Source organism: Megalops cyprinoides, chromosome 6 (assembly GCF_013368585.1).
Source record: "Megalops cyprinoides isolate fMegCyp1 chromosome 6, fMegCyp1.pri, whole genome shotgun sequence".
In the NCBI taxonomy this organism is placed as follows: Eukaryota; Metazoa; Chordata; class Actinopteri; order Elopiformes; family Megalopidae; genus Megalops; species Megalops cyprinoides.
The window spans coordinates 2,680,869-2,703,963 of NC_050588.1; the positions used below are offsets into that span (position 1 = coordinate 2,680,869).

The 23,095-nt window shown below is 42.7% G+C and overlaps 2 protein-coding genes and 1 long non-coding RNA gene across 3 annotated transcripts; all 3 read right to left on the minus strand.

Annotated features, from left to right (window-relative positions):
• Positions 1–422: 422 nt before the first annotated feature.
• zc3h10 (zinc finger CCCH-type containing 10) lies at positions 423–5,281 on the minus strand. The gene is made up of 3 exons (XM_036531335.1): positions 5,085–5,281; positions 2,639–3,938; positions 423–2,246 (listed from the first exon to the last, which is right to left on the minus strand). The coding sequence occupies exons 2-3, from the start codon at positions 3,794–3,796 to the stop codon at positions 1,734–1,736; spliced, it is 1,671 nt and encodes a 556-aa protein (XP_036387228.1). The 5' UTR covers positions 3,797–3,938; positions 5,085–5,281; the 3' UTR covers positions 423–1,733.
• Positions 5,282–7,799: 2,518 nt separating this feature from the next.
• Positions 7,800–9,100, minus strand: LOC118779703. The gene is made up of 4 exons (XR_005005039.1): positions 9,053–9,100; positions 8,922–8,948; positions 8,051–8,073; positions 7,800–7,816 (listed from the first exon to the last, which is right to left on the minus strand). It is a non-coding gene; the product is annotated as an uncharacterized LOC118779703 (long non-coding RNA).
• Positions 9,101–13,023: 3,923 nt separating this feature from the next.
• Positions 13,024–18,771, minus strand: LOC118778870 (dual specificity tyrosine-phosphorylation-regulated kinase 4-like). Its single transcript, XM_036530650.1, has 11 exons — positions 18,679–18,771; positions 18,345–18,465; positions 17,710–17,885; positions 17,083–17,219; positions 16,304–16,444; positions 15,232–15,370; positions 14,972–15,053; positions 14,623–14,795; positions 14,249–14,309; positions 13,234–13,348; positions 13,024–13,102 (listed from the first exon to the last, which is right to left on the minus strand). Exons 1-11 carry the CDS (start codon positions 18,769–18,771, stop codon positions 13,024–13,026), a joined length of 1,317 nt encoding a protein of 438 aa, XP_036386543.1.
• Positions 18,772–23,095: the final 4,324 nt, after the last annotated feature.

Consider the following 23,095-nt stretch of genomic DNA (forward strand, 5'->3'; position numbering starts at 1 on the left):
TGTGAGCAACTGCAGCTATGGGATCTGATAAGGCTACAGTTGATTTTTTGGCCTTTGTCTCAGTCTGTGTTCATGCTCAATCTCTGTTCTCTTCTGTCCTTTCTACTTCACTCCATACAACACTGCCCATTCCACACTGCTCAGCATTAGTGAGCATGTATCAAACAGGGAAACCGGACATGGATTCTATATAATGTCTCATTTGGACAATGTCTGTACATACAGCACAACAGACATCGAAAATGAACCAGCTGCAAATTACAGACAAGAGGAAGGCATTCCCATCACAACAAAAATGGAAATGACCTTGAGTTAAATACTGGTTTCAAAATGCAAGTTCTACCAGGATTCCTCTTGTTTATATAGATGAAGATATGTAGGTCTGATTGTATGAAAATGTTTAATAGACTTTCAATGGGTGGAGTCACTCCAAAAGATCATTAATGCAACCTTTTCTGACCAAAGTAAAAGTGAAGTAAAAACATTTTCTCAGACTAAGTTTCCAGGCTGTGATGCAGACTCCCTCTCAGGTAAGACCTAATGATCATGAGAGGTACATGACTCCCCAACCTGTGGTCTGTTCTGGAACATCTGTAACCTCAATGGTCAAGTTTAGTCCTTTCTGAAGTTAAACCTACACTGAAATAATCATACTCTATTAAGGTTCAGGTCTTATTTAGTGAGTACACCAGACATGAGATCAGTCATTTCAAATGAACAAACAAAAGTGTTTCCTATAGACATCAAATGACTGATTTACTGCTAATTCAATTAATGTGAGTAGAAAACTGACACCTTAAAAGTTTTCCAGTGAAGCTGCAAATGTAAAAATATGACCGCTCTCTGACTCTCATACAGCTTGCTTATGTTCCTAATTTGTTTGTTGCCCTAGATAAAAGCAAGAGAAAAGCAATAAAAACACATCCTTCGGTGTCTTACCTCTAAATTAATGCCCAACATGAGGGGTCTCTCAGATGCAAAAACAATTACATGAATTTAAATTTTTCCAACTGGTTCAATAAATTAGGACAAGAGGTCACAAGCCGGAGTGGTACATGGTTCTTGACCAAGTAAGTTATATGCAGCCAGCAGCATGAACATGCTCAGGCTCCAGTTCATCACAGCTACGGTCAAGCCACGTGTCCCACCTTTCTTCAGACCACGTCATTGTTACTAACTCAATACGGGCCAACATGAGGACCCAAGACCCCTGCTTTTTGAAGATCCATTTTCTGATCTACTAACATCAAGGAATATTCAGTTTGCTTTGTTGTCACTTGGAGTGTGTTTGTGCAAAAGTATAATTACACAGATGGATTCTATAAAAAATATTAATAAAATTCTGAAGTCATGAAATTTCCTGGCAAGCCTCCATTTTTGAGTCCTTCTACATTCTGAGGTTTTAGAGCAGGAGAGTGTTCTGTACAAATATGTATTTCAATCTATTTGGTGCCAGTGGAAAAAGGCGCTTGTAGCATTGAATCCTTCAAATTTACACAGAGTGAAGAGGCTCCTACTCCCACATCACATGGGGTACAGTTTCAACTTCAGCCACTCTGCTCTGGTGTGTGTGTAGGGTCTGTACGTGCGTGCGGGTCTACAAGATTTCCCCTTGTCTTTGCACCAGTCAGTCTCCCAGTCTGTGCATCAGAGTGAGGAGTAAATGAATATGAACAGGATGCGCAGGGCTTTTCAGACTGCTTGCTGTAGGGGACACTGTGGAACCCAGCATGTCAGTGAGGCAGGGTAGTGATCCGCATGCTCTGGCTGGCAATGGGGTAGGATACCATGGGGGTTGTGGCGTGGCTCATGGTGATGCCAGGAAGGGGCTGGGCCATGGACACAGCCACGGGAGCCACGGAGACAGCCACTGGCGCCATGGAGACGGGCGGTGCCATGCCCTGGGCAATGGTCTGGGCCAGCGCTGCGGAGAGGGGGGTGATCTCGGGGTTGAGGTGGGGTGGAGGCGCTGTGGGCGGCGCAGTGTTGGAAGGAGGGGCAGTGGGGGCTCCCGCAGGGGCCACCAAGTCCTGCTGGGTGACGGGGCGGGGCTGCAAGCCGGCGCTGCTCAAAGTGGTGTGAGTCTGGGCAATGCTGTGGTTGTAAGAACTGACGGAGCCGACAGGAGGCGCCAGGCTCTGCTCAGAGGGCGCTGGTGTGGAGGACAGCGTCATCACCTTGGCCTGGCTGCGGAACTGGGCGTTCTGCTCCAGCAGGACCTCGTTGGTGGCAATAAGGTTGGAGACCTTACAGGAGGAGAGGAGGGAGTAAATAAAGAAATGAAGAACACCAAAGAAGAGCATCAGTGTGCACAATTAGAAAGTCAAATCAAAAACAGATCAGTGTTTTTGATCAGAACAGACTAACACCCTGGGAGATCCAGCAGAGCAAATCTGAAAGAGCTGAAATCATAAAAAGCAGAGAGAGGGCCTTGTATCTGGTAATGCACAGCTAGACTACATGCAGTACTCCAGCTCCTGAGAATGAAATAACCTTTTTAATGGAACCTTCTAGCACTTCGCTAAAATAGCATTTTAAAATAGCTGAAATGTACCATCTTCACCGTCACTTATTGCATTTAAGCATCCACCTTCTGTCCACATTTACTTTATGTTCTACCTTCTGTGCATTTACTTGCCTGTTTTTTCAGTTCCTCCACCCTCTTCCTCAGCAGGGTGTTCTCCTCCTCCAGAAACCTGTACTCCAGTGGGCGGGGTGGGAGGGCAGCCTGCACTCCTAGCTCGTAGTGGCCCCCTCCCCCTCCGTCTGCTAGCCGCAGCCCCTCCAGCCGCCGTCTCTTCAGCTGCAGTGCCGCATGGTCCACAGGGGCCTCCAGGGGCCCCGCCTCGAACAGTCCGCTCTCAAATAGAGGGTCGTACACTGAGCAGGGGCCCCTGTCAAAGCGCCTGGGCCCTGGGGGACCCATGGAGAGACAGCCCCCTAGCCCCACACCGCCTCCTCCACCCCCACCTAAAATGCCCTGCTCCCTGCAGCCCCCCAAGCTCGGGCATCCCATCCCCAACATGTTGGGCCCGCCACCTCCCCCAACCAGTCCCGACATGCTCCCCCCCACCCCTCCACAGCCACCTCCTCCTCCCGTCATGCTCACCATCCCACTGACCCCAGCGCCCATGACCCCGCCTCCCCCGACCCGGGCCGGCTCGTATTCATAGTCCTTCTTCACGTGACGGAACTTGCACTTGTTTCCCCGCTGACACTCCCCCTTCAGGAAGTCCCTGCAGATGGGTACCTCACCGCGGCTCAGGGGCAGGTCGGTTGGGGACAGTCCCAGGCCAGCCGCCACTTTGCCTCGGAGCCTGAGGGGCAGCTCGCCCGTCTTTTTGTAGTAATCCTCGTCCTCCTTGGATCCGTGCACAAAACGGCAGTTGGCGCGCACACACTCCTTGTTCTGGTGGTCATGGCAGAAGATGAACTCGTTCTTCTGCACGCCCAGGTCGGGCACCTCATTGAAGTCCGGGTGGCGGAAGCGGCAGCGCTTCCCCCTCTTGCATACGTTGCGCAGGAAGTCCCGGCAGACACCATCCAGGGCCAGCCCTGAGCCCAGCCCCCCACAGCTGCTCCCGTTCCCCAGCGCCCCTCCTCCCCCCATCGCGGCCGACCCAGCGCCACCCCCTCCTCCGCAAGTTCCGCCTCCCGCCGTTCCCCCTCTGCCTTCCCCTGCTCCACCCACTAGCCCTGCACCGGCTCCTCCCTCTTCACCGACGCTGACGCCCACTACAGCCCCACTGCCTCCCCCACTGCCACCTGACAGGTAGGCACTGTCACGATCAGGCATGGCGCTTGGCCCAGCGAAGGGGGCACACAGCGCACATGTGGGTGTTTGTCTGCCTGTCTGTCTGTCTCTACACACTTATGATTGGTTGTTTCAGCTCTTGAATGCTTCAGATCAGTGAAGTCCCCAGCCCCAACACCTGCAGCTGAAACATATCACAGTATATTAATAGATCTTTCCAGTATCAACCAAGGCAAAAGACATACCACTTGCTAACAACACACGTTATGTTACAACACAAGGCTAAGCAGTTAAATGACATCCACTTTACAGTGCCCTATGAGACATTTGCTCAAATTATCTAGATTAGGCTGGTAACTGACTACACTGGCAACAGATGTGACTACTACAGTTTAACTACAATTCTATGTTCTAAGCTCTACAACTCACCCTAGCTAACGGTGTCTGTCAGACAAATCGGCAATAATAAATTAAATTAAATTTGTCTGACCATCTGGAGCAGATATTCAGTGAGTTATTCAGATGTATTACTAGTAGTATATTACTAGCAGATGCATTACTTGTAGTTCTTGACGAGTACAGGCAATAATTACATGTAACGTATCTATTCTTGGATTCTTAAAGGACTCTCTCAACTGCTTTTTACAAGATGTCAATGAATATTACATACAAATAGTCTCGAATTCAGTCTTACTGTGGACTTTTAGTTTGACATTAACCCTGGAAATACCGCTCTGCAAATTGCTATCTGGCAATTGTAATGGTTATGTATACTAAACAGTAGCCGACAGATCGAAGTCTGCTTGTCGTAGTACGTAAACTGCTGCTGTCAGCGTTACTACAGATACTGTCTGATGTAGGACAGTTAGGTATTTATATAAACTGTAAATTAGTAAAAATCGATTTCCCTCCGTATTTTCGCCATGTACCCAGCACGGCCCACAACCCATCTTTTTGTACGGCTAAGGCGTCGTTAGTTCGTTGGTTCACTAGCTAACTAGTTACTTACTAGGGTACATTTTCCTAGTCAGCCAGCGAGCTAAAGAGGTAACCCTGAAAATCACCTTGTTTTGCACTAGCTTAACTTTAGCCAGATAGGATCGTTTATAAGTCCGATCTAAACTAGTTGTAAAACAAACAACAAGCCTCCTAGCGATCATTACCGCCAAGCAACTAGTTAACCATGTAATTTATTTTCATAAACTCAGTAATTATTTCGCTGTTTGCTGAAGACCGTAACATATCAATTCACAACATCTCGGCCTGTACACGTTGTATCCTTTGTAGCTGACTAGCTAATGTAACTAACGTTATCCATGAACCAACTTACCCGCTAGTAACTGAATACTTTAACTAGCCGAAATCCGTAGTCATTTATTTGATATGCAGATGCGGCCGACAGCCACCATTCTTGGCTATGGACTGGTACTGTTATTTTTTCATAAGATTAAAATATTTGTTGAAATATCTGTTATCCAACACATGGCTAGCATGCTAGCTAACCCAGTACAAGGCTATTGACAAAGATAGTTCAGTATGCACGTCAAAGCTCAACGACTCTCGTCACACAGAAAAGAACAACGCCCGAACGCATCAAACGTGCATGTAGCAAGTGATCAGTATATCCCCCTCCTCCGCCAGGCTCCGGTACTTTACCGGAACCAGCCATACCTTCAAACTTCCGGATTATTCATACAGATCTGGATTTGTATACTTTTTACATTCTTGTGTTATTTGGATATTCATGTTTGACAGCCAGTCCTTGAGGCCTTAGGATAAGTTAACACATAGCATAATTATGAGCTCAAGATGACACTGCCAACCTTAAGAAATAATAAACACTGTTGATGAATTATTCTAGGATGTCTGTGGGCTTATATAAGAGATATAAGAGATGATGCAGGATGAACATGTTATATCCTCTGTGTGAACGTCTGTGTTTAAGTAGACAGAGGATATACGGTAACTGAAAGCCCTGTTTCTTCTGAGTGCAGTGCATAGTTACTAAGGTTTGGGTATGAATACTTCTCCACAACCTTGGTTAAATTACAGAATTAATAGTTGTGAACATTTGTGGGGTATTTCATAATTCACAGAATTCATGGAACTTTTTGTTTGATTTTTGACATCTCAAAATCATTTCAAAATGCGCTTGTAATATTGTTAACTCCTTATAATGACTTTTTGCTTGTGTTGTACTCTGCCTCACAAGTTGCTTTTGATAAAAATGTCTGATAAATGAATAAATTTAAATGTAAATGTAAAACCTGATAGTTAATTTAACCAATCAGGTAGAACTGACTATTGGCTAGCCAAACAACATAAAGGAATTACTTTTATGAAGGAATTACTTTTCTTGCACTTCCTGGTTTCAGTGACTAATTGGAGCTTGCAGACTTCTGTTTCTATTTCCATGGGAATTACAAGAGAAAGCAGCTGGCCTGGAGTGGTGAAACTGGAAGGAAAACCAGAACTTACCTTCACCAGGTCGCCTCTTAAGTTCACCGGGCCAGCCCAAGCTGCCACTCCGCCGGTGAAGAGCTCCGCGTCTTTTGTTTTCAAGTTTAGTTTAGTTTATATAGTTTTCTAAAAGCACGGCAGTCGCACACGGACACAAAAACAGCCTGGACGAAGAAATGGAGGTAGGTAAGCTTTTCCTAACAGGCACGCAGGTCCCAGGTGCATTCCAACACACCCTGGTTCCCTCCATTTTGGCTTTTTAAAAAGAAAAACCCTGCACATGACCGACTGGTGCCCAATCAGGAAACAAGGCGTCATCCCAAATTCCCGTACCAGCCACCATTCCTAGAGCACAGCTGCCATGCCACTAAATGAGTGTTAATAAAATATTTAAATATATAAACTAAGAGGCATTAGAAGTTCTTATGCCCCGCTCACTAACACGTGGGCATAATAGTACTGATTCTACATAAGAACATATTATGAGAACATGCCATTCAGCCCAACTAAGCTCACCATTACAATTAAAGAGAATCTAAAACTGCATCAACAGCACATATCTTTGCTTGAACATTTTCATTATACATATTACATTTTCCCATAGCTTCTGCAAATCTTTTAGTCATGGTGGAACTACACATCTTAAAGTACAGAATTTAATTGAGGGTTAAAAGATTTCCCCCAAATCCACTTTCAGAAATACATTGTCAGTTCAATCCCAGAATTTGCAGTTTATTTGATCTTTAAATTAATCCATTTAATACTGATGAACCAAGCCAAAGCCAAGCATCTTTGACATTCACTTCAACTTTGTTTAGCATGACCAACTGATAACCATCCATTGTACTCTCCACTGCTAAATGTTTAAGAGATGAAATTTCAAACTCTCACTAAGGCACAGAGATTGACACAGAGACGACACACCAATGTACTAAAAATTAGTTCACTTTTTGCCTTCAGACCATGCAAATATGCAAGGTGAAAGGTGGTGGGCCAACTCATTTCTCCACCTGAAATACCCACTATAGACTGCATATGGAAAGTTGGTTCTCAACTATTGACACATCCACTTCCTCATTGTGCAGAATGTGAATGTTATCTCCAAATTCCTCAAAGCACCTTATACAAGGATAATACGTTGTCAATTTAGACAAGTTCTTAAGTTCTTGGGTACAAGATTCTCCCTACTTATTCCATGAAACTTCCACTGAACTCAAAACTGCTTGTTTTTTTGTGCATCAGTGTATCTAGAGATTAAAGGCAGAGAAATGCAAGAATGGTTTGTAACCAAAAATATTTATTTGAGATGTTCCATACAAAGCAGCTGTGCTGGTCAGGTGTTTTAAGTCCAGAATGCCAGAGGAACAGGCACCAGATCCTTGATCTTCATCACCAGCCTCAAGCTGCTGGGGACAGCTGGCAAAAGGACGAGGGGCCAGGCTATGGCCTCTCCTCTTGAATGCCGAGGTGGATTGCAGATGACCAGCTCCAGGATGATGACTGGACACAGGCAACCGGGAAAGGAGGCGGGGCAGCACAGCCACAGGGGAGGGCCCAGTTTACTTGGACCTCTGCCTCATCTTTCTTCTCTTCCGTTTAAGCCTGAGAAGGAAAGTGCACTGGGTTATAGACGAGCACAGAGCCCTCCACTGAGGCAATTTTTTCAGCCAAAACATAGGCTGCACATCCCACTCCGCAATCAAATGCTATGGAAGTTAACGTACAGAAGTACAATATCTAACAGTTCATGCCAAATTTGCCACAATGAAGAACCACTGGCATTATCTGAACAGACTGCATGCAAATAGTCAGGAGAAGAGGGGAAAAACTGCTTACCTACGCATGCGCTTCTTTCTCCACTGAAACAGGAAAACAACATTTAAACCACAACTCAACTGGTGAACATGCTCGTACAGTAGTCAGTAGGAACACAGCTCCAAAAAAAAAATAAAAAACACCCTACCAGCACTGATGCCTACATAATCGCTCTGCCCCTTCCTACGAGGGCCGCAAATGCAGCTTTGGCTATTGAATAAACTAGCACTAACACTACGTCACAGAAAATCTCTATGCAGGTGCACAGACACCGGCGCCCATACGTACAGACGGTACGTTTAGGCCATAATGGGTAGGGTAGGCCACAACCGGAACACAAACAATTGAATTAGCCGTGCGAGAAGCAACTCGTCAGCCAGCAAGTGATATTCTCATCATGCAGCAGCAATTCGAGTGTTATAACAATGCTACCGACTTAATACACATTTACATGTTGATATGCTCACAGCTAGCTTTATTAGCTACGGACGGGGCATGTATCGACCTTGCTTTAGACACAAAGTACGTTCCTCCTCCGTAATATGAAAACGGTAGATACATAGCCAAGTACGTGCACTCTGTCACGAAAATGAAAAGAATTGAAGGAGCTGTGATCATTTTAGAGACGTTCAACCATACTTTCAGGGAAAACTACAAAATGGATGCCATCCAGCACTGCTGCCATGGAAGCTAACAACCTTTACAACCCGTGTCAGATAACTGATGTTGTTGACCATCGCCGTTTACATGTGAGCATACACATTTGTAAAATCGATCCATTTTCTGTTTTTATTATACTAGTGAATGTTATTTGGCAGTGTCATATGGCCCGCTGTGAGCGACGCGTGAAAAGCATCGCATCCCATAAGTAAAAGAATCTGTTGGACCTTACCTTTGCCCTCATGTTGTGGAGGTGGGTCTACAAATAAGAACAAACTGCGTTAACAACTATGAAGGATGATTTTTATATGTAGTCGGATTGATTTGGATACGTTTGAGAGCGACGCAGCTGAAATTCATTACCTCTGTAAGATGGCTCCAACTCCAAGAGGACGTGACGACGACAGAGGAGGGCATTTAATAACTCGCATTGCGTCATAAGAAAGAACCCTCACGTCTGTACTGTGGGGATTGTAGTTCTAAGGTTGAGGCGCCATACCAAAGAAAATTGTCCTTCGAGCTTTAAAGACTATGACTTTAAAGACTTTAAAGCTATGTCACGTTTAGAGCAAAGATAAGAGCCTACCATAATGAATACTACTAATTAATTATGCAAGTTGATACATCTATTATCTTATATTCTGGTTAAATTAACACATATGCATCTTTGGCTCATTAACCCAAAAAAGTAGGAGTATGAGATTCATGCACTAAGCACAATTACTCTATCTGATTCTATCTGGAGAATCAAACCTGCAACCTCTGGATTATGTGCAATGTTCCACACTGCTGCATATACAGCTTCACTGCACAAGTGAACATGAAAAAAATGAAAATAAATATATGAAGAAATATATAAACAAATAGTCATAACCATGGAAAATATAAACATTAACAGAAAACAAGACAAGACATTTAAGATCCCTGTATTGGAAATTAAGGTAACAAATATCATCCAAAAAACAAATAATTTCAGGATCACTTTTCCAAAATTGAGAAACAAGCAGATTGTGAGTGAACACTTCTCTGTAGCAAGGAATGAAAAGAGAGCAAAAAAAAAAAAAAAAAACTATCCTCTGACCCCCTGCAAAGAGCAACTGAGATAAACTCCCGGAAATATTTAAGAAAGGATGTTACATATACTGTACCTGTCTTGTGTCAGTGACAGTCCACCATAGAGAGATAAAAGAGACTGCATAGACTCTATTGGTGTTCAGAGAGTCTGAGTGGGTGGTCCAGAGAAAGCCAAAACCAGGAGGTCTAAATTCAGGTCCTTTCACTGGTCATGATCTTTTACCAGGTCTGTCCTTGGTGATCTGCACAGCATCTCTCCATAGGGAGGAACACACTCTCAGCTGGGCATCAGGAGTGCAGATGAGAGGGAAAAGTAAGGAAGCCATCAGAGACATTCACAGTGTCAAGTTTTAAGCACAACTCATCTGTGAATTACAGCTTGAAGTGCAGTGTTTCTTGTAAAGGCAATTTCTCACTATATTTTAAGAGCAGTAAATTAATGGAAAGTGTCTGAAATGTTGTGGTTTCCATATACTCTGGAGGATAAAGGCAAAAAAGGCCTATATTTGAAGAATGCTAGCTTTAGCAGATAAGGTTTGGTGCTCTGTTAGAAATTCAGTTATGCATTTGGGTGCATTACCATTTTGTGCTTTACAAATACATAAAGTAATTTAGCTACAATTCGAAAACACATGCAAAAGACAGGGTGATGTCAGCTTTCATCTTGGTTAATATCAATAGTCTTAGCGCACTATTTTGAACAAGTTAAAATGGTTTTTAATCTCTATGAAATGAATGCATACATTAGTCTTCCATTATCAGACAGAGCTGGTGTTTGCTAAAGTTCCTCAGATGAAGAAAGGTTATGTTTGTTATACTTTTAATATGGGACTGGAAGTTCAAGCTCAGCAATTAGAACCTGTTTTTTTGGTGTAGATGGAGGAAATAACAAGACACCAGTTTTTATATCTGCCAGACATAATACTGAAAGATTGATAACACTATTATCATCAGGTAATACAGATTTAAACACTTGTATGTCATCAATGCAGCCATGGAAGATGACACTGGCCTTGCAAATGATTCTGGCTAATAGAAAAAGATACAGAGAAGAAAAAGGGGCCAAGAACCCTTCATGTAATATCATGTAAAGAAATCCTGATTTCATTCTCCAAAAGTTTTCAAAAATTATACTTCTGCCGAGAAAATCATTAAGCAGTTTAAATGCCACTTTTTCAAGAATTTTATTCCTTAAACCAGACATTTGCTCCAGGTCTAAGACTGCACAAAAACCTTCAAAGTTATTTTTCATCAGCAAATGTTTCACAATGACAATCAAGGAAATTTCCCCGGTGAGAGAACAACAGGTGAAATTAGAGCAGCTGGTTATGGCCATGATGTGAATGGGACCAAATAAGCAGGTAGAAGTACTTAATGTTTGTACATTAATCTGGGAAATTCATGAGAATTCATGACAGACTTACACAGCAGATTCGCATCTATGTTCAAATTTTGGTTCAGTTTGGCATAAATTTATCTTCTTATATCTTGAAAGTATGTTAAAAGCTGTTTGCATTTGGATAAGAAAAAGACTACCAAAATTGCAACTGAAACTGTATTTATCAAGTAGTCAATAAAAAGCACTTTAGAATTTTTTATATTATTATTTTCAATAACACTTAAAAATTAAACATGTCCTGCAGGCTTTCTGGCTCAGCTGTAGTTTTCCAGTTGTTCCTTCAGGAAATCATAATGAATTTATTTGGCCCCCGTTCACAGTTTTGTGACAGTTTTCCTCAGCTTTGTATTTTTTCTAGGTGTACAATATCAAGGGGAGTTGTCATTTTTCAGGCTGATAAATCTATTGGCTACTTCATCTACACTACATTACTATATGTTGTTGGCAAGATGATCTTAAAGACTGCAAGAGTGATCTGAAACAGCAAGATCTTAAATAACATGTTTGACAGCCTAACCCAGTTCTAAAGTATGGCCTTTGTCATGTGTTGACCCCTGACTAAAGTCAAAAGCTTGTGATAGGTTTAAAAAATCCTTGGCCTTATATGAGTATCTGAGTTGTCCGCATGTCAGGTGAAATCATCTACCAAAATAACCTTGTCACAATTAGCTGAACCAACAAAAAACAGCAAATTCACAGAGAAATTCTGAACTTTGTTCAGATGGGCAGTAAATGGTCATGAATACAACAGGCAGATGACAACAGTTTGTTTACTGTTTACAAAAGCATGCTCAGGGAATTTATTCAAGATGGGAACACAGGTAACAGTGGAACAGATAAGAAAGAGAGCTGACATTTTGGTGTCACATGATATCTTCTTCGGAGCTGAAGTGTGTCCCGGCTTTTCAGTCCTGAAAATGAAAGGCAACACGTCAATGCAAGCACCCCTCGCTACTCTCTTGTAAGTCATATTATTCGCATGGAAGCCTTCTTGAACACAATTATGTGAGCACTTCACAGCTGCCCAGGCATGTTGTACGTGGGGGGGGGGGGGTTTGACTGAAAGTACTAGCAACTGTTACACCAGCCCTGTCAGAGCCATACACTGGCTGTTTGATTTGCACACAAAAACTCCAGTAGTAAGGTTAAACACAATACAACACGAGATGCCCTATAGAAGAGACACATACAAGTTTGACAAAAACCTGTAAAGGTGCATCTGGGAAGAATGGCAAGTTTGTAACATGGCCACTGGGTCATTTCTGACCTCACTGCTATATACACTATCCTGTTATAAGCTATATGCTCATGGTCTCAGATGGCCACCAGCTCCTTTGCTGTCCACCAGCCACCAGCTCCTTTGTTGGCTTACTGTACCTGCAGGTGAAAAGGGCAGCATTAGGCTCCTCCTCTCTGACTTGCTGGAAACAATCTCAGTTCTCAGAGGGGCCTAAAGGTGGGCTGTCCTTTGGCTGCTCTGTCAATTATTTCACTTCCTCCTCTGACTGTCACTGCCCAAGTAATGACTAGAGCTTGTTGCAAGGGCTATTAAGCATGTTCACATGGGTGGGACTGTATAAAATGTGTGTAAATAAAGTCAGCATTGGCCTGGAAAAAAAATTTCTTTCACCTGGTGCAGAAAGTGGCTGCTCTCCACCACATTCTCGTAAATGTTTGGCAGGACACCATGCTCTGGAGGTTGGATTTTGGATTGGAGAGTAGGACTGTCGCCTGCCCGGACAGTCTGACTCCTTCCCTGGTGGATCTCCCCGCACAAGCAACTATAACGATGATGGGCCTGGCACTGCAGCTGCTCCTGGGTCAGCATCTACGCCTGCTTCCTAATGTACCCCTCTCGCTATCACAGCGTTCCTAGTGGTTTCTGAATCCATTCATGCTGCATGGCCTCATCTGCAGTCATGCGCACTGCAGGGTCCCACCTGTACAGCACAGATACACAGTGTTTAGGCAGCAGCGGGCCATAGACAGCCACGTTGGTCTGGCAGTGGATTCCAGTGGAATGGCACAGTCTGTCTGCAGTGTGACCAGGGTCAATGGGTGGGACACGTACATGAGACAGCGCCTTACAAAGTCCAGAAACAGCATATCCCCGCTCCTCAGCACGCTGGCCAGGTCCCTGGAGTTGGACTGCCTCCTTGTGTTATTTCTAGGCTGGTCCTCAGTATCTGTCCCAAAATAATTGCCATCCATCAACTGACAAATTAAATTTCAATACTTATCACAAAGTGCCTGCATAACCACTGGTGTAGTGGGGATTTGTTTAGTGGATGAACACTATTTTAATGACGTCATCACATAGAATGCCGTGCGCACACACACACAAAAGTAGAACACGAAAATAAAAATCTATATTTTTCTGGCGACTTGCCATTTTTACCACACTTTCAGGTTAACGAGGAGCAAGGACGAGCTGCAGCAATAGCCTATTGTTGTTAGTTTTTGAATTTTTTTTTTCCCCACATACACGGGCTAGTAGTGTGTCACAGCGTGATGATGACGATCATCCTGTAACATCATTTTTTTGGGGGGGGGGGGGGGGGGGGGCTTTTTTATGTAAGATGACATTATCGGAGAGGTTTGCCATTGGCAATAACGCTGTTTTAATATTAAAATTGCAAAAAAATTTAAAAAATAAAAATTGTAAAAAAACAAAAAATTAAATCAAAATAAAATCATGCTCAAAGAAGTGGGGGAATGGTGTTCCCCCGTGTCCAATGCCCACTACACCCCTGTGCATAACAGTTTGTTGTGATGCATAACAGTGCGTGAAAGCATACATGAAGAGGCTCCATGGTAGGGGTGGTCAGCATGATGCAGATGAGAACGATCTTCCTTATCTAAATATGACACTTGTTACTGATATTTATTATACATTTAAGCCTTTTACTGTATGTCCATAAATGATGATACATATCACATAAAAAATGATCACAAAGGTTAGCTACAAAGTGTGAACCTTAGTGAGGATACTGTATATTTATATAGTGTTTACACTGTATATTAAATCTATCAAAGATGCACAGAAACCAACTGTCTGCTGTCTTTGTGCCTGTGTTTGTGCTTACCAAAAAAAATCTTCTTTCTCGGTGCTGCCTGGACAATCTCTTCCGGGGGCATTCCCAGGACCTTAAAAAGTAGGACACTGTGTAATTCTACAAGGCTAGGGCAACATAGCCCAGTGCTGTGAACAGCAACTTAGATGGGTCTATGACAAAATGAGAGGCAGCAAGTGGAGGCGTCAAACCACTTATGTATTGTTAGGGCCTTTGGCTATGTGTACTTGGTATGTTTAAACAAACACATTTGTTTCGGATTCATTTTCAAATGTTGGCTTTCACTAGAATACTTCAAATTCATTTTGCGCTAGAGTTTGATAACAACCATTGATAACAATTCAATAACGTTTCAATAACAGCCCCTGGTAATCTTTACATGGTACCTCCATGAAGCAAGCCAGCTGGTCTGCCTCACTGGTTCCAGAGAAGAGGGGGATACCGGTGTAGAGCTCAGCCAGGATGCAGCCCAGACTCCACATGTCAACAGCTGTGCCGAAGGGAAGACCCAGAATCACTTCTGGGGCGCGATAGAACCGTGTCTGGACATAAGAGTACCCTGCCAACAAGTACCAAAGTCAGAGAGAGTGAGAGAACAAGCAAGAGAGAAAGGGAGAGAGTGAGAGAGTATGTGACTGTGTGAGAAAAACAAACCTGAGGTTTCACCACTTCTCGTTCAGCCAGGATGGATTGCCCAAACCACGCCCCCTAACAGGAATGAAGGCGCTTACTTACCTTTCTGGTACTCATAGAAGCTGCATCCAAAGTCAGCTACCTTGATGTTCCTGTGTCCTTTCTTGGGCAGGAGGATATTCTCCTTTTAGGAAAAGGAAAATCTCATGTAAGGACATTATTGTATTCAACACTTTTTTAAATACAATGCATAATTAGTAATTTCATGAAGGCAGTGATTAATAAAACATTATGTATGTCTACCTAAAATTCTGTAAACTAAAGAGTTATCACTGCTCCACTCTATTTAACAAACAGTCTACCGGCTTGAGGTCGCAGTGAATGATCTTATGCCTGTGCAGCATCTGTAGAGTGGTGACCAGGGAAGTAGCATAGTGGTGGGTCTGGGACAAGCTGAAACCATGGAAGTTGTTCTTCTTGATGAGCTTGAACAGGTCCATTCTGTATAGAGGAGAAAATTTCTGTCTCGTTCTGGTACCCAACATGATTGACATGTAAGATTATTACACAACTGACAATGTTTCAGCTATCTTGTAGAGGGCAGCATCCACCAAAATGTTTGCCTCTTCATAAAAGCCCCCAGATGGGCTTTTATTGGCTACAAACAGACTGCCTTGAGTCAATGCTTAAAAGCATTTTGATTGTGCCTGACAGAAACTCTCTGTGAAGTTGTAGACTATCAGATACAACGTTCTTTCTGCTGGCACTTTAGAAACAGGCATTCAGGCATCATGCTACCTCCTAAAACTGCAGCAGCCAGGAGTCAATGGGGTAGTATAACCTAACACTGAGTATAACTGTAGCTTTCATCCCATTCCTCAGCATGGCCCTAATCAGTGCATTAATCAATTAATTTGTTTTTCAACCTCTTTGAACGAGATAGTGCCTTGCCTTATAGTTTGAAGACCTCCAGATTTAAAAGTTTTACATCAATTTGGCATAAATTCTATCTAGACCTGAAGAACTTTTAAATTTTCATGGTGTTTCAAAATCTCACAGTAATTTGGCAAATATACTGTGTATACAAAAGCTTCAGGTGTAAGACATGAACCTGATTACAGATGGTTTACTGTTAAAAGCCAAATTTTATCTTACATACAGGAGCCTTCTTTCACTCAAGACTGTGACACGAATGTACTATATGCTCAAAACATCTTTGAAAAGTTTGAAAAGCAGAACAGTGTGTTATGTGGGCTGCAGTTTTGAGGACCCTCTGAAAAAAAAGGCCATCACAAGAGCACTTCATAAAATTATGGACCACAAAGCTGATCTTATGTTGGTCACCGAGCTCTTCAGAGGATTATGGACCAGAGAGCTGATTTTATACTGGTCCAGGAACTTTTCACAGGATTATGGACCAGAGACATCACTCACCCCTGGAGCTCAAAGACAATGCAGATGTGGTTTCGGAAATACATGTGCTCCTTCATATGAATGACATTATATTGGTTCTCTTGGTCTTCCCTCCGGATCACATCCAGGATCTCCAGTTCCTTCAGAGCCATGTGTTTGGCACTGCAGTATCACACAAAAACAACAGGAAGCCTCACCTCACAAACACATCCTAATCAACGGCCTGACAGATCTACTAACAACTGAATAAAACCAGCAGTTCACAGTATTGTCTTTCATAACCATGAACTAATGTACTAGACAGAATCAACAACAGGTGTTACACATATGACTGAGACCAAAACGGGGTTTTTATCAATCTCCAGGCTTGAACCTAACAATTGACTTCATCACAAATTACATTGACAACTCATACATTTTAGGATTATATAACTCTGTTCCGTGACTTGCATGTTCATCTAATGCTTCAAAATCAGTTGAAAATATTTTTGCCACTATACACATAAACACTCTTTCTTGTTTTTGTTTCCCGTTTGTACTCAGCTCCAAGGCCCTTAGTTACTCTAAGCAAACATGGGCAATGCAAGTAGTCCCAGTAGAGTCTTCTACTACTTCCAGGAGAAACATTATAATTTCAGTTTCCTAGGTTCAGTCTTCCTGAGAACCTTGGTTCTTACATTCCACCACACCATACCTTTCTCCCCATTACATTCCTCCAGCCTTCTGACTCACTGTCTCCCTCAAGATTCCCACCTTCTTCTAGCCTGTCTGAGCTAAAGTGGAGAGGACACCCTCATTACCTCTTAATGTTGTGAATGACCTTCACGGCTACCAGCTCCTTGGTCTTGTGATCAAGACATTTGAGGACGAGGCCAAAGGATCCCTGCCCAAGCTTCTCCAGCACCTCATAGCGGTAGGCAATATGATCATGCAGGACCTGGTCAGGGGGAAGGGCATTGGTGCAGCATTATTACAACTATCTGATGATCAGCCCATGAACATGTTTATCCAGTGAAAGCTGATTTTTAACACAAACACACAGAAACATATGAAAGGTGTGCTGCATTTTCATAATACTGACGTCAACATGATGATATCTTCCTGCTTACCGTGGCCAACACCAGGCCATGTGACAATAGAAGCTGGCCAAAGGCAGTGATTAAAGGGTTAATCCATCCATCTTATTTACAGTGTCTCCATTGTATGCTAAGAATTTAAACTGTTTCACTACTGTTTAATGTGTGGGTTCAGTGTCACATCCACTACTTTAACAACAGCATGCGTGGTTTATGTTTATACATTTTACCCATTTACCGTTGTACATAAGATGAATATTTGCTGAAGTGAAACAGGTTAAGTTACAAAACTCAAACAAGTCAAATACAATGTCTGAGAGGAGTGGTTATGCTCCTCTTCATAGACATTACCATGGTGTACACGCCATTCACATCATAGTTGGAGTTGTTGTCCTCAGAGTTCTCAAATATCTCATGGGATCCCTTTATCTTCTCAGCACGCGGGCCCAGGAACCAGATCTCTGGGAAGTTCAGGATCTCTTTCTGCTCAAAGTTCGTCAGGTGGTCCTGGAAGTCCTTCAGAGCCTCTGCAGTGGGAGTGTGTGTGTGTGTGTGTGTGTGTGTGTGTGTGGTGGTGGTGGTGGGGGGGGGGGGCACAGGTAAAACACAATATCAGTGGAATTTCCTCAAATGAACACTCATTTCCATCACACCTGACTTTGACTGTAACCTTCATGTAACTAATGAGGTTTAGTCACAGCTCACACATGGGTCACATTAGAAAGGCACTGTGGTGTTGGACCCCACAGATGTGTACTGACAGTCAGAAAACCAAGTTCCTGTGGATATCTGCTACTCTTACTTCTGTACTTACTGTTCTCTTGTGACATACACACTAACACCCCACAAACAATGGAACTCTTCCTTCACTACACCTGCCCTTGACAAAGGCAGCTTCTTCGCCCACTATACCTGCAGGCGACATAGACAGCCTGTTCCCCCACTATACCTGCAGGCGACATAGACAACCTGTTCCCCCACTATACCTGCGGGTGACATGGGCAGTGTTAGGCTCTTACAGCCCATCTTCTTCATTGACTTGCTAAAGACAGTCTTCACATTGTCCTCTGAGGGCCTTAAGGGTGTGCTGCCCTTCAACTGCTCTTTCTGTCAATGTGGTTAAAGGGTTAAGAGGTAAGCCACCATACTACTTCCTCTGTCCTACTGACACTGTAATCAGAGTAAAGACCAGAGCTTGTTGCTATTGCCATTAGGTAGGTTTAAATGGGAGGTACTGTATAAGATGGGTGTAAACAGATTCACTACTGGCCTGAAACACCGACAGTATTGCAAACTGTGAAGTGAGACATTAACTCTCGCCTGGTTTGTCTGAAAGCTGCTGTCCACCACCTTCTTGACAATGCTGGGCAGTACACTGTACTTTGAGGGGTAGAGCTTTGGATTGCTTAACATGGCCAACACCTGCCTGACTGGTATATGCACATGAGTCATGGTGCCAACATCTTTTTTAGTCTTCTACAGGATGAAGAAGTAGAATCAGAAGAAGAAGAAGAACAAGAACAACAACAACAACAACAACAACAAAAAGGGTATAGAATTGAAGAATATTAGAATATTATTATTAATATTATAGAATATAATTTATCACATATACCCTATAGGACTTTTTTCCTGAATTATACAACCACATGTCCATTATGATGTTGGTACTCTATCTTATCGTACCCCTTCTATCTTACCTAACATACAATATCCCACATAACCTTTGGAATTCAAGCTAAGACAATCGAGTTAGGATCACTTGTTCAGTAATGGCAGATGCCCTAAATGCCTTTGTGAAATAGCAAAGGACTTCAAAGTCTGGATGTTTCTGCACTGTAGCCACAGTTCTCTACTGCAGTGCATCAAGACAGCTATGGAAGGACACCCAATGCAGTATGCAGAATTAACCAGCACACCGAGAGTGAAGCGGGAGGTATGGGCTAAATGGAGGCTTTAACATGCAGTTAAAAGATTAGACCAGCTCCAGCATGTCTCTGCCCTTTGAAAGAGTATTTTATGTAAAGAATCTTTCCTGCTGTCAATGGCTCTTATTAAAAATATATCCAATAGTAACTCAGAATAGACTCAATGGCAACATTGAAAAACTGCCTCTCCCACCTCCTGCTGCTGACTAGGGGGAGTTGCTGTGCAGGCCTATTTTCTAGTAGTCTACCAATAGCAAAAATAGAAATATTGAAAAATGGCAAAATATATATTAAAAAAACTGAACACACTACCATGAATTGATACCTTCAAAAACATTTTTTCAAAAACAAAACATTTTCCCAAATCCTTGAAAATAATCCTGTTATCATGCTTACTGTGAGGTTTCTATGAGCCTGGGTATGTTTAAAGGGCCTATATGACTGATACACTGGTCTTACCTGGTCTGTCTTGTCGCTGCTCTCTAAATCCTTCTTCTCAGTGTCGGGCGGGACAGTGTTCTCCAGAGGGTGGAGCTTAAAATTACCCGGTATTTCTGTTACCTGCCTGATTGACACCTGCATGCTACCCATGCCCGTGTCAAGCTGCTGCAGGGACAGAAGAGGGATAAGATGCAAGATAGATGAAAACACCAGATAGACGACAAGTATGACTATCTAATAGAGTTAGTCTGTCTATATCCTGTTCCCCTAGTTCAGGGCAGGGGAGTGAGGGGTTGTATTCTGTACCCAGATTTAGTAAATTTCAGGTCAGTGGGAGAGTAGTTTCCATCATGTTCCCAGATTCAGTGAACTGATGACAGGAGGCACTGTATCTTATTCCCCAGTTGTGGGGTGGGGGCGGTGTATCCTATTCCTTAGTTAAGTATGGTTCAGTACAGTGAGAAAGGAGTTTGAATCCTTTTTCCCTAGCTCAGTGCAACAGGGGGTCTGCCTCCTGCTTCCTAGTGCAATGTGCTGCAGTGGCTGTGGAGGGACACCAAGAGCAAGCAGGTGGAATTACTCAGCACAGTGCAAGTGGAAAAGGACCCAAACCTCAAGGCTTGGGTCCCATTCCACTTGTAGGCTATAACTCCTGCTATAGAAGATCAGTCCAATTCCAGCATGCCTCTGCCTTTGGAAATGTTTAAAGATTAACGTAAAGATTCACTAAATACTGTCAACCATCAATAACCTCATTTAGAGTACCTTTGTAGAGTCAGGGTCATTCAACTCAGCGGCAGCATTAAATGTGAACTCTCGCCTCTCTCACCTGCAAGTGGGGACTAGGGGCAGACTTAAGGTATGATTCACCTGCTGTAAGGACCAGGTTCAGCTAGCATGATCATACAGTCTGACATACTATGAAGCTTCAATTTTGATCTCACCTGGTGGATCTGGTGCCCACACTCCATCACATGTTTTGTAGTGTTAGGCTGCAGGCCTTGTGCCAGTGGGTGCAGCTTTGCGCAATGCAGCATCGACTTCGTTAGCCTCACCGGCATTCGGGCCTGGGACAGGGCGCTAGCACTCAGGTCACGCTTCTACAGGGAGAGAGGCAAGAGAATGGGGGAGCAGGGAGGAAAATGACAGAGATGGCAGGAGAGATCTTGCAAATGGATTAGAGTTACTGTAACCATCTATTAGCAAAACGGCTAAGGTGGCCAGGGCCAGGACCAGGGCCCGCCTTTTTCAAATTATTTATACCTGCACCATTCTGTGTTGCAGAACGGAGTCACATGGAGAGAGGAATCCATAACAGTATGGTTCAAATGTGAGTTCAAATGTGAGGTGACTGACAACATGGCAAGATAATGATAATAATGTAACTTGTGTGATATTTCAGGTCATATTTGAATGGAAAAACAACAGTGGACTTACCATCCTCTGCCATTTGATAAAGTCTTCTTTGTCCTTAATGATCTTCTTCTCCATTGCTGCTTTTCTGTTGAAATTGAATAAGATATCAGTCATAGAGGCAGTTTTTTTATTTCACCTTCTCTTTTACTTATAGTGTATAAGGCCTTTAATATAGTAGTGTACATGAGGCATGTAATTGTCACCTATTACAATTGTATTGTAAGCTACATTAGATAAGATAATCTGCTAAACAGTCTATTGTAAATGTAAATGAACCTAACATTTATAGTGTATAATGTATAATTTATTATTATTATTTTGGACAGAAAGACAGACAAATCCTGAATGGTATATTCACATGTAGCATTTCTGAAGCAACACATAATTCAAATAATCCATGTGAATGACTATGATAATTACCTGAGCAAATGGTCACCTGGTCTTTGTGGTATTTAGTGGCACATAACATCTGCAGAGGCACTGCTTTTTCAAAAGGAAAACTTTATTGTATATTACATCATTTATGAGATTTACTTCAAATGATGACTGAGCTAACAAGTATAAAAGGCAGAAAAGACGAACTCCTTGCTCCTGGAAAGAAAATCTCAGTTCTGTTTACGTCTGCCAAGGAAGTAGCAACAATAACAGTTACATTACTATATAGCCTCAATAAATATAACACCAAAAGCTACAGGAGTTCAGATTTATTAAACTACAAGTGAAATACATTTATGCTTACCACATCTAACTAAACTAACTCGTGAAATTCATGGTTGCAAAAACTAGTCCGACAGGCAGACGGAGTAAGACTAACAGATGTTCTCTCAATTCGATGCTCCATCACCATATCCAATGACATCAGGTGTGATGTAACAATGGAGCAGAACAGCGCTAAAGATACGACACGACCACATCGAAGGTCTACCTGGGATTGTTGGACGTTGTATCACCGGAAACACTGTAGCTGTCTAACTTTAAAGTACCGTGAATTTGCGAGCCAGATGGTCAGATGCACAAAATTAATGCGGTCTTTATTGAACGGAACATATAGAAGTCGCTGTAGCGTCGTTCAAATGCGCTAGCTTGCAACTCCCTGCCTACGTATATGCACGTTGGTGACGCTGCTTTTTATGCTGGATGTTTAGTGTGAAATCAAATGACAGTGTCACTCAATCACTCAATATAACAATATTAAATTGCATCCCAATCGTCGCTGATCTAAAAAAAACAAAAGAACCACCCGGTTTTCCATAGAAACATGTTGACACCAGGCAATAAAGAACATATAGTATTTTGCCGTTTGCAGCGGTTACGCACTCGCTGTGAAACTAATCATTTTAGAAGCTAGTCACAAGCCCACGGGTCACTGAGGGGCCATGGTGAATGCCACAGAGCTGTAATCAAAGTTTTAACAAGGCGGAGAATTGCCCTATCAGCACTATCAGTGAGTGAAAACACAAAAACGTCGAACATGGTTCATTAAAACCAGATTGCCTCAAAAAAAAAAAAAAAAAGCAATGAAATAATCTTCCATCCCTGTTAGTCAACATTACATTAATTAGCTTACTTCTACTAATCAGAGAGGACTTTCACAGTCTTGATTGCTACTCAACTGGCTATAACGCATCTTTTGTGATCCAGCAAAGTTACACTTTAATTCAGTGAGTGAAACGTTTTATCAAGAATAATTGGGCTTGGCATGCTTGCTAAAGCTGTCATGATTCAGGATTTTCCAGAGATAGACAAGTTATCTGCACATACCTTAAGGCAAGTTGAAATTTATACCAGGCTACCAATTTACATCTTGTGTTGCAAGTAATCTTCAGGGCAAATTTACCTTTGCATACAGCTCAGGCTGCCCTTGTGTAGAACATATTCTACACTTCTAACCATTTTAAGCTTTATTTGGACTAATTATCATCTGCGTTGCTCTACCACTCACAATGTTAAGT